Source organism: Myotis daubentonii, chromosome 11, assembly GCF_963259705.1.
Source record: "Myotis daubentonii chromosome 11, mMyoDau2.1, whole genome shotgun sequence".
In the NCBI taxonomy this organism is placed as follows: domain Eukaryota; kingdom Metazoa; phylum Chordata; class Mammalia; order Chiroptera; family Vespertilionidae; genus Myotis; species Myotis daubentonii.
Window position 1 is genome coordinate 65,028,617 of NC_081850.1, and position 12,277 is coordinate 65,040,893.

Sequence of the window (12,277 nt, forward strand, 5' to 3'; positions counted from 1 at the left end):
AAAGGCATGTAGAATTACAAGGGAAAACAATTATAAACAGCTTTTTTCATGAATTCCCTTCTATCGCAAATAGGCTCACTGTCTTGGGACCTCATCTTGGCTCCTACGTACATTTAACAAACGCTTTCTGTGTATCTGCTGTGTGCAAGGGGTGGGTACACATTAATAAACAAAACAGCAGGACTCCTGTCATTAAGGAGCCCTCAGTCTGGTGGAGGATCTGCATTGGTACAACAATTCCACCACTGCAGAGTGAGGGAAAGAACAGGAAACTGTGGGAGAAAGTACTGGGGGCATAATTCAGATTAGGGACGGGAAGGCCAAACTGAGGAAATGGCATTTAATCTGATTCTCAGAGACAAGGACTTGGGGAGTAAGTATTCCAGGCAAAGGGAACACCCTATGTAACATATGCAAGGCCGGAAAAGCTTAAGCATTTGAGGATTAAAAGGAAAGCTGGTGTGGCCTTGGGTCCATCGCTGACATAGAAGGATCCTGAAGGGAGAGAGCAGGACCCAGCATGCCTTGGACCCCGCCCTGGTCTCTGGTTTTGAAAGTAAGCTCTGCATCCGGCTTCTTCTCCAACCTCAGAGTCACCAAGAAAGAGTAGCAGGGAGTGATTTCACCGCTCTTGACCTAAAGATGCCTCTTTCCTCCCATCTCCTCTGAATTCATCCCCAAGTGACTCAGCACAAATTCCTGGTTCTAAGAAAGGCCTTGTGTGATTCCCCTGTCCGTCCCTCTTTGCAAAAGACTTCTCAAAGGGAAAACCAGTTTGGCTGAGTAGGGTGGTCTCGGAGGAGAGTGCCTAAGTTGTCTACGGACCTGGGGTGCACGGAGATTGGTATAGTTGGAAGAACTCTCGTTTTGGAGTCATGAGCCTCTGCCATTTATTAGCTGTGTGTCTTGGGCAAGTTACTTAACCTCCTGGGTCTCATTTTCCTCATCTATAAAGTATGTGTGTGTGTGTGTGTGTGTGTGTGTGTGTGTGTGTGTGTGTGTGTGTCGTCAGGACTACTGATAGTGAATGTGAAATACATGGCAGTGTTTGGACATGATGAAACAATAAATACAGAGGTCCCTCCCGCCATTGTCCCAGTTGGGAGCTCCTGGAGCCTCCATACAAGTAAAAGTGAGGCTGGTGAGGAAGAGCGGGTTTCCACCCCCTCAGAGCCAGGTGGCTGACTCATTCCAGTGTGACTTCCAGCCTTATGCAGGCACCACCCATACCTGGAGCCATGTCCCCATCCTGGCTGAGAACCTAGGGCCTCATCAAGGGTTCGCAGCCTGGTCTCTTCTCTGCTTTTTGAAGGGAAGGAATTTCTTTCAGTGACTCCATTTCCACTTATTGGATGTGAGCATTTAGTATGGACAGCGCATTGCGACCTTGTACAGACGCTGTGTGTCTTTCGTAGAAATGGGGGTGAAGTTTTCAAAACCAGCACCTGTTACCTCCTCCCTTGCTGGTAGTTATGGATAACGCATGTGGGCATCATTAGACAAGGTCACCCAGCAGGATCGGCAGGATTAGAGCAGAATTAAGAAGCTGACCCCGAAATCTGAAACCCGATGCTGATACTCCGTGCCCCGTGTTGTTGTTTCAGTGCCTCATGGCGTGGGAGTCGATTATTCCACTTCTACAGGAGAAGCAAGAGGCCAAGTGAATTCCTTCTGGGGACAGAGGCTCTTCTACCTACACAGGGCACGGCACGCCATCCCGGATGTCCCTGCTGTGCCAGAGAGCAGGCACCGAGCAAGCAACCACAGAAACATCTCTCCTCGTGTATTTCTCTCCCTTCCCCACCTGCCTTTGTCTGACAGTTGTTTTCACTTAGTATTTATTCCCTGGCGGAGGTGTAAGGCTATAATCATCTCTCAGCAAAAGCAGCAGACCTCCGTGCTGTGAAGGAACCTATGACACGGAACACTACGAAGATTCGAAAGCGAGGGACCGGATATCCTCAGTTGACCCTCTGACATCTTGTCACAGTTTCCTGTTCTGGGACAGCGGAGCTGCCTGTTGCGGAAGGGAACCCGGGCCCCGCTTTTCAGGGATGTGAGGAAGGCACAAACAGGGGGCCATTCTTGCTTCCCGTGGGGACACAGCAGCTCTGGACTGACCTCTGTGGGCAGTGACATGTCCCAGCCTGGCAGGTGTCGGCACCTCCGTGGAAGGTCCTTAATGTACAGTGGCCTGAAGCTGTGTGTGGCCTGCTGCCTGCTCGTGATGAGTGTGCCTGTTTGATGGTTCCTGGTTCCCGTGGGGCCATTGAAATCAGTGTCTAAATGCATCCGAACTAGAGCCAGCCAGCCAGCGTCCTTGTCCTTACGCGATGCCTCGGGGAGCTGGAGGACAGGGCTCCCCAAACTTTTTTCTGACACTAGAATGCGGAAGATTGGAAACTGTTTTTGTGTAAAATGAAAAAAGGTGCATTTTTCTCTGTGATGTCCTTCCATGTTGTTGTTTTGTTTGTGAAATGTCATCAAAGTAGAGAGTAGGCCTGTGGGGGAGTAGCTATAGTCTCGAAGTCAGGGTAGCTCCCCCTGTTGCTGAGACCATGGGGCAGATGCCAAGCCCCGCCTCCCACATCTGCTTTGTGCAATTGCCTTTACCTCACCAAAAAGTCCTAGTTTAATGTTTCCTATTACGTCCACTGAGTGCTTGGGCAACGCGTTGGTGAGAGGCTGGTGTGTGGTTCTGACACAGTCGAGATTCTGCAAACTCAGTGTGAATGTCCTACATGAAGTGCTTTAACCCCCACTATTTCTGTCCAGGAGCAAAGTCAGTCCCTGGTCAAACCTCCACTATGACACCGGCGGCAGTGGACTCTCTGCTTCTGGTGGAGCTAAGGTCAGTTTGCAGCCAAGCTCCTGGGGCCTGCTGGCTGCATCTAGTCTTTATTCCAAACTATTACCAGGTTTACTTTTAAAATCAACATCAAACAAGCAGATGGGGGAAAAAAAAATATCTATCTTCCAACTAGGTTTTTTTCTTCTGAAAGGAAGCTACATGTCACGTTTGTGTTCTTTCTCCCGCGGCTCATCCTTATAAAATTATAAATCTGAGCCTCAAATACGCGGTAGTATTTTTTTATTTTTTTTTTTAATGAAGCAGTCGTGCGGAGACAGCCCTGCACGCGGAAGGTAACCTGCAGGTGCCGTCAGCCAGCGCGCGGCACGTTGAAGTCACGCCACTCCACTTCCGACGGCAGAGCTGGCCTGGTGCCAGCCATGCTGTGATGCTGTCGGGGCAGCAGCTGGACGGCACAGGACAGTTGGTTCTGTTTCATCGTGTTTGAAAAAGTCGCGGTTTAAATTATACTTTTTATATCAATGGGTACTTCACTGCACTGTCAGACCCCGTTCGTGCTGTGCGCAAACCCTCTGATGTGAATTTTCAGTTTGGTACGATTAGAAAGGAGTCATTGAAGTAGGTGGATAAGAACAGTCCATCTAGCCCGAGGGGTGATTCAGTGCTTCATTCTACCTCTAAACCATCACGTTGGTGTGGGCATGGGTGCCCGGGTCCAGCCTGACCGCTTGCTGGTAGAATCAGGGTGGGTTGATGGCTCTCTATTGAGATTTGATAGACGGGCCAACAGAGAACACTCATCTCTGGGAATGTGTGAAGCCTTGCCTTATGGAATGTGTGCTTTTAAAACGTTGCCCAGTGTAATGAATACTCAGAAAGAACTATGGCAGGAGTTACAGGAAAACTAGACGGTAGTCTGCTAGGTTCATCAGTGGGACATTTGGGGAAGGGCGTAGGGCCCGCAGTCACCTCTGAACATTTCTGGAGGTGAAAGACTAGCTCTGAAAGGGTTTGGGCACCTTGGGATTTTGTCTTCCTCTCTTTGGCCCCCATGTGATGTTCCTGTGCCATAAGACGCCAGCAAAAGCTGAAACACGGCTCACCGCCCTCCAGCATGCTACTGGTAGCAGGTCTGGGGAGAGCCGTGTGTAGTACAAGCTTCCTTGGAGAAATGGCCTAGGCTGGCATCTTAAGGTGAGGAGGCAGGGACAGTAGGCAGTGAGGGAGGCTCTTCAGTCCTCTAAGGGCTCCCCTGAGGGTCAGCAGGCCCAAGCATTCGCCTCTTCATCTTGATCAGCACAAAGGTGATTGATCCCCTAGGACCGTGGTTGGCAAACTGCGGCTCGCGAGCCACATGCGGCTCTTTGGCCCCTTGAGTGTGGCTCTTCCTAAGCCTTAGGAGTACCCTAATTAAGTTAATAACAATGTACCTACCTATATAGTTTAAGTTTAAAAAATTTGACTCTCAAAAGAAATTTCAATCGTTGTACTGTTGATATTTGGCTCTGTTGACTAATGAGTTTGCCAACCACTGCCCCAGGAGATGTGTGATCCAGAGACTTCTGTGCCAAAGACTGCCTCATCGAGGCTTCGTCGCCCCATCCTCCTTGTCTCCACAAAGCCTGGTGCTGAGAGCACCAGCTCCTGTCTTGTATTCATTTTCCAGGAGATTTTTTGCTTGCAGGTACACCTTACCTCAGGCAGACATGGGCAGGTTGCGAGGCTTGAGCACATGGCCGTGAAATGGACAGTCATTCCGTCCGCTGGCCCCGGGCCTGGGAAACGACAGGTTTCACTTCCCAGGTCAAAAATCCAGGCCAAGGCAGAAGAGAGGGTTCCTAGAAACAGCAGGTTTTAGGGAGCAGGTGGTGTTGAAGATAAGATGGCAGCGGATGCGGACGTTGCTCTTTCTTATCAGGGGCTGGGCCTACAAGAAGATCCTAGGCTACTCTGCAAGGAACCACTGCCCCTGATGGAAGCAGCCTATCCTACACGGCCGGGCTTTCTCCTTTAGTAAAGCTCAACGACGATTCCCGGTGAGCTCAGATAGTGCGATGTGGGAGGCGATCAACTTGTATTTCACTGTGCTGCTCCTTGAACTCACCAGACACCTTTCTTTAGTTGAAATAACACCACCCGGCACCACGCTGGGATCCTGGGGAATGTAACGTAAGCTTGTCTTCATGCCAAATTTCAGCCACACCGGAGGGTGTTCTGCATGTTGTTGAATGAGTGTTTTCTCAGTCGCTGTCTGTGCACACTTGCTGCTCCTTTCCTGGGAGGCCGCCTTTTGTGACGGAACGACAGGAAGCTCTGCTTTAGAGGAGGGCGGCCGTCGGCCGGTGCAGGTTCTCTCGGGACGGCATCAGTCCAAGAGACACCCAGAGTTTGTGTGGCTTGATCCTGAGATTGGGAGCATTGAAACCATGGGCACCAGTTGCTGTTTTGATGCCATTCATGGGGCTTGAGAACAGTCATTCTCTGTACTGTGTCCTGACGGGTGAGAGAGGAGGGACAGCGCGGTCCAGAGCCACCTCCTGGGTCTATGTTGGCCTCATCTCTTTGGTTCTTAAGATGGGTCAGAGTTGGGCTCTGCTCTGGCTGCACTAAAAGGGGCCTCTGCTGAGCAAATGGGCTGCCTGTGGTCAGGGCGGGCCTACCATCCTGGACCCCGCCTTCCTAGACGCCTGCGCTAAAGGTCTGGAAACTGGTTAATCTAATGATGAGGTTGGGGAAACACCGCTTTGGTCATCTCCGTTTACAAAATGATGTTGGTAATGGGGGTTTGCCTCTCAAAAGTCCTCAAGATGGCAACAGATTGGACACGCCCTCTCACTTATTACGTTTTCTCTGTTTGGATGGCAGGTGGCATTTAGCAGTAAATTTGGGGAAAATGTCATCCCCTCGGCCAGACAGATTGAGCCAGGTGTGTTGGAGTGGTCCTCTTCCTTGTGTTTTTGTTTGTTTGTTTTTTTAATTCAGTGACTAAACCAGAAACCCGTTTTTTGATCAATCCACCCAGTAGGTGGTTAGCTTTTTGTTTGAGGGATGTCTGGTCTCCCCATAGCTGCACAGATTAGAGCATGCGAAGGGCTGGCTGCATTAGAAAAGGTGGGGAGGGACTCTGTTACAGGGGGTTTGACTGTTCTTTCTTAATCGTATGTATTTGAAATGCTTTCTGGGTGAGGCTGTCTGATCCCTTCTGTGTGGCAGAAAAATGCGTTATCCAGGTAGTTTTTGCTACTATAGAAAGCCTGTAAATAAGGGCTTTGAAAAAATAACTTTAACAAACCAGTAAGATTCTGTGTCTCATACATAAACATTCTGTGTACTTAGCACTTGAAAATAAACAAATCCAGACTTTTAAAAATGCCACAGACTGTTAAAAGCCTGACTCTACTTTCTGAGAATTTGTCAACACCTGTTAAAATGCCTTATTCTTCAATGGGTGTTTTTTAGATTCTGGATTTTTTTAAAAAAGAGTTTTTAGAAATGTAATCAGTTGTTCAGCCTAAACACAAGAGGTCTAGCGTAGTCAGTCCTCAGTCCTCTTAAAGCAGCGGTTCTCAACCTGTGGGTCACGACCCCTTTGGCGGTCGAACGACCCTTTCACAGGGGTCGCCTAAGACCATCCTGCATATCAGATATTTACATTACGATTCATGTTGAGTGTTTCCTTCCCACGTCCCGTGTGGGTCAGGGTTCAGGAACTGGAAGCAGAACCGCACACAAATGAAAAGACAAGAGATAATTTGAAATATTGGGGGACCAGGCGGGCAAGTCCAACTCAAGGGGAAGGACTTCCACCCGTGCTCAGGCCTCACCAAGCTTTTATTGATTCTGGGATGCACCCATAGCATAGCCCTTAGGCAGGTGACCACCTAGTAACAAGCAGACTAGCCCATCAGCAAGGGTTTACTTAATAATAAATGGGGAAGTTGCTTCAGCTACCACTGTCTGGACAAACAGAGGTGGCGCCTAGCTCCGACCTCTGCTAGAGCTTCAAAGGCACCCAGCCTTCGGGGGGTTCTCTGTCTACACTTATCAGATAGTGAAGGCAATAAACAGTTTCCCACAGATTCATAACAGTAGCAACATTACAGTTATGAAGTAGCAACGAAAATAATTTTATGGTTGGGTCAAAACATGAGGAGCTGTATTTAAAGGGCCAGAAGGTTGAGAACCACTGTCTTAAAGAAACAAATTAAGAAAGTAGGGTTCATAATTAGGGCTGCCTTTTGGGAAGAGAAAGCTAAGTATTGCTATTGCCAAATGATGTTTTTGATAATGTAAGGAAACACATGGACCACAAGACCTTTTTTGTTTTAGAGTGTGAAAAATTAACTTAGTGCCTTTTGGCACACTTTTGATTGTAGAGGATAAATGGCATCAGCATTGACAAATCACATAGATACAAAGAACCCTATAGATTATGACAATATTAAAGCTTTACCCTGATTCTGCAGAGCAGCTTTTTAAGAGATACCGTGGAGGCCTCAGACCAGCACATTTCAGGAAGAAATGCTCCACAGGTTGAAATGCCAAAAACAGAAAACATATTGTGTTGACTCACATAATTTAGTCAGTTTTACTAGGGCTTTTTCAATGAAAACCAGTGACTGAGTATTGTCCCTGCTATGCTCTCACTGGGGGATTCTGGCTCCCTGCAGGCCGGGTGAGAGCAGGCAACAGCTGTCAACACCCCTGTTTGACAGGCTGGTTCACCGTCCCAGGCCAGCCCTCCAGCCACACACTGGAAAGACGAAGGGGGGATGCTTTTTCCTCGGTGTGGAAATGGAGCGATGAAAGCAGATTGTAAACAAAAACGTGACTCAGTATGTTGAAATGGTGCCCATGTCAGCTGGGCCTTCAGCGAATAACATGCCAGCGGCTCTGAACAGTCCAACCCATTCACCTGCTCATGCTGAGGTTCGGGTCCGGCCTGCAGATGCCCTGTCCGCTGTACTGCTGTGTGCCTGCTCCCTTGAGGTCTATGAGTTGGGAATGCATGGGGAAATGATGTACACCTGATAGTATTCCCATGACATAAACTGCCAGCAGACTTTCTACTTGTATTTTAACTGTTGAAAAACACAAAACAAAAACAACCTTTTGCTTAGGTCATGTCCAAATTATGGACCGTATTTCTTATGTTTAGAAGTCATTCTTTACATTTAAATTTTTTGAAAGGAAAAAACACCTTCTGAGGTGTTGATCAAGTCCTCTGTGTAAATGTGTTCTCTCTCCATGCTGCCATTAAGCCAAATCAAAAGCTGTGAATTAAAAAAAAAAAATGTGTTGAAGAATGTGTGTCAATGAGAAAGTGATTTATTTACAGATCAAAGTCTTTGTGTCATGAAGGTACCAAATTTTAAAAAGAATGTCACCTTTTTTCCCCTGTTGTGGGACCCAGAGATTGTAAAAAGAAAAAAAGACCTTTTGTTGCATTTTTGATGTTGACACGAGGTTTTTGTCCACTTTTTTTCATATGTCTGTGTATAAAACATTCTGTCCATTGTTTACCGTGGGATTAGTATTACATTTTGAGGTAAACAAAAGAATTTGTATTGCTTGATAAACTGTTAGCCTGTAAATTTTCAAGGTTTCTTTACCTCAATTAAAGTAATGGACCAATAAATCTATAAAAGATGCTTTCTTTACCTTGAGTCTTGTTCTCGTTTGTGCCCTTTTACAAGAGCGAAAACATGCACGTCTCTCTTTTGTTTTTCTTCTCTAAAGCTTGCCGACAAATATCAGGATATACAGAGCAACCGCAATAAAATATAATTGACCAGTTTTTATTCTTCACTTCTTTATAGACTCATCCTCAATTTGCCATCTCCTACATTTACTTGTTGGCACTGGCTTGGGGAGATGAAGAAACTACCTAGTGTCTGTAGTGTAACCATGTACGAGACTATGCATGAAACCAGGATTGGCGGGGAGGCTGGCAGCCAGACCTGGAGTTACAGGAAGGACTTCTTCCTACTCCATCCATAGCAAAGCACAACATCATTTTCTGGGACAGGGCCAGTCAGCTCCTGATTTCTTTTTGACTGCTTAGTTGTTATTTAAAAATCCATAAGGAGAGAACCTGGCTGGAGAACCTGGATAGAGAACCTCGCTATGCCGATCAACTGAACGCTGTCTCCACGTCATTCCTTCTTCGCCGACTCCGTCCACACCTTTGGGAACCCCTGGACCTGCTGGGGCTGGACCCCAACAATTTCCCAGCCTTCCTTGCAGTTGGATGTAGCCATCGTATGTGTTCTTGTCAGCAAATATATGTGACAGTGATGGATTCCATGTCCAGGCCTGGCCCATGAAAACCTCCCCCAGGAATTCCTACACTCTATTCTTTTCTGTCCACTGGATGGAAGAGAAGGTCCCCAAGTCCCTAGGGGTTGACCAAATGGAGGTCCCCGACTCCTTGTGTTGAAGGCTGCCTGTTACATACCTGCATGAATTATTGGATATATAAAAAATAAGTTTCAATTGTGTGAAGCCACTGAAAAAAAATAATGAAAATAATAAAAATCCATAAGGAAAGAAGAAATGTCTGTGGCTCATTAGAGTGTTACAGTGTGTTGCAAATTAGAGGCCAGAAAGCTAGGTTAAGCTTTCCTAATGAAGTCAGTGGCCTGGAAGTGGACTTAACCTGGTGTTAAATTTGGCTTACTGATAGTAGATGTCACTAATGTAATGTAGCCATACAAAATGAGGCAGCAAGGTGGGTGAGGGAGAGAGATTTGGCATTAAATTGCTATGTAGCTTTAGGCAAGCCACATCTCCGAATTCTCACCACAGAGTTGTTGTGATTTTTTTTAATATAGAGAATATAATTTATTTCTGCATGTGGTTTGTATCACGTAATTCAGTTTGAGCATTCAGACCAGAAGCACATCTTTGTTACTCCTCGGCAATGACCTGGGCATGGACTGAATCAACCTGATTTGACCTCCTCAAATGTCCCATTGGGAAAATTTTATCTCTCAGCCAGGAAATTCTGCTTGTAGGAAACACAAACAGAGTGAGAATTTTGAGCAATAAATCAATCTAATAGTTGAAATGAAGACAAGGATATGACATTGTCCAAGGAAAAGTAGATGCGATGAAGATCTGACAAGAGCCATGGCTGAGATAGACAGACTTGCTATAGACACCAGCAGGGGTGACTGCACCAGGCTAGAAGAGCAGAGAGGCTTTCAGGCTCCTCACACTTGGGGGGGGCGGGGCGCGGGTTGGCGCCCTCAGGAGCTAGGCCAGTGTATGCCAGTGTTGTGATTTGTGAATGAAGACATGCCTCCCCTGAAGGGTTGCTGATTGGACTAGTTTAATATATGCAAAGCACCTAGTGTCTGCTAGGCACCCATTATAGAATAGCCCTTATGGGAAGACTCTTCCTAGGACTTGTTTAAATATGGCCAACTTAGATATTAAGGATATTCCCATGATCATCCTTTCTGGATGCTTTGTCATTGAAAATTAAGAAGTGGGTTGTATACCTTTTTTGGGGGGTGTATATCTTTTTCAACTGGTTTCTTTTAAAAGGACGATGGAGGTAGTATGTGGAGGATTCGATGGGAATAGATTGCAAAAGTGGCAAGAAGTGATAGAAAGGGAGCTGATTGATGAGATTTCTGTGGTGAGAGAAGGGGTCAGAGATGACTTGGAGACCGCCAGCCTAGGAGCTGGGAGGTGAACTATGAAATCAATCAGGAGGAGAATATAAAAAATATTAGAGGATAGGGTGGGAGAAGGGAAATTTGGTTTGGATTTATGTTTCAGGAGATTCAGGTGGAGGTGTTGACTGGATTATTAGAAAGAGATTTCTGGAGTCCATGGAAGTAAACTAGATTACTTGGGAAGAGAACCAAGGACATGGATTTAAGGGACTCAAGAATTCAGGATGCAGGGAGAGGAGGAGGGGGACTCAGGGACAGAGTTTAAGGAGAAAAAGTCAGGACCATAAATTAGAACCCTGATTCTTAAGCGAAAAGGCTTGCGAAAACAGCAATTGTTGGGCCCCACCCTATGCAATTGTTGGGCCCCACCCATAGAGTTTGATTCTGATGGGGCCCAAGAATTTGCATTTTAACAAGTTCCCAGGGATTGTTGATGCTGCTGGCCCAGGAACCACACTCTGAGAACCCCTGGGTTAGAACATCTGTTAGAAGAAACAATGACTTGGGGAGAATAGAAAAAGTTGGAAACTGCTACCCTAGTGACAGCTGGGGTTAAAAAGGAGCCACTACTGGGGCTTTGAGAGCCCTACTCAGGTTAAACCCCACAGTGTACGGCAGGATCAATGTGGACAAATAAGGTGATTGTTCTAGATGTTCAGAGCAAGCTTTTCAGGAGCAGGAATGAAGAAGCCAGTGATTAGATTCATTCAGGTTGGGGGAATCATTCACGACTGGGGTGGGAGGCAAAGAGTCAAGAGGAATGAGCTTATTGGTGAGAGTTTAGATGGGAGCATGGCCTTGAACTCACCCTTCCCCATCCTACCTTCTGAGTTTATGTTGCTTGTCTCAGTGAGGAGCTCTACTTTCTTCCTACTTGCCTGAAACCCAAATCCGAATCATTCTTGCCTCACATCTATCACCACCTCCTGTTGACCTCTCACTTCCAAATATTTCTTCAAGTCCACCTACATTTCTCCAACCTCATAGCTTCTTACCCAATATCAGCCCACCATCATCCTTCACCTGGGCTACTGCAAGGGTCTCTCTGCTTGTCTCCTTTCTCCAAATCTGCTCACTCCTTCCCCTATCGATTCACCCTCGGTGCTGCCAGAGAGCTCTTTTGGAGATGCGAAGGGAAGCATCCAGTGTTCCTGCTTAAGACCTTCCAACAGCTAGCCCCATTTCTCTAGAGTGAAACTGGTTTTAGTTGGAAATACACTCTGTTAGGAAAATACACTCTGTTGGGGCAGGAGCAGTCATATTCTCGCTATATCTCAGACTTAGCATGGTGCCGGGAACTTAGTAGATGCGCCAAGAAGTTTTGTTCCTTCCCTGCAAAGGATCAGAGATACAAAGCCTCTGAGCCCAGACGCTCTGAGAGTTAAGTGCATTCTCTAGCTCTAAGTTTTACCCCTGTATAACAATGCTGTGTCTGTGGTTACAGAGGGAATCTGACTTGGGAAGAAACTGAGTCACATACTTACTATGAATGTTGATTTTATGAGGAGGCGAATGTGCTTTTATATGTGTAAATAAAATAGGCAATAAAAGTACCTTAAAATATAATGGCTCTTCCTGTACTTCCTCTTCCCCTCCCTTCACACCACTCACTTTGGTAAGTATTGTTGACTGAAAGTATTCAATTTAATATTCTGTTAAAGAAAAAGTCTTGAAAATTGCTTCTTAAAAACAACAAGAACAATAACAACAAAACTCCCCCAAAGCCAAGCGCCAGAGTTCGGAATCTTTCCTGAGAATTCACAGCTAGCAAGGCCTCAGG

The 12,277-nt window shown here is 46.4% G+C and overlaps 1 protein-coding gene across 1 annotated transcript in view; it reads left to right on the forward strand.

Annotated features, from left to right (window-relative positions):
• Positions 1–8,472, forward strand: part of SNX30 (sorting nexin family member 30) — a 91,822-nt gene extending 83,350 nt beyond the window's left edge. The window contains exon 9 of the mRNA XM_059657712.1: positions 1,605–8,472. Within this exon, the coding sequence (XP_059513695.1) occupies positions 1,605–1,664 (60 nt within the window). The 3' untranslated portion in view covers positions 1,665–8,472. The remainder of the gene's footprint in view (positions 1–1,604) is intronic.
• The last annotated feature ends 3,805 nt before the right edge of the window (positions 8,473–12,277 follow it).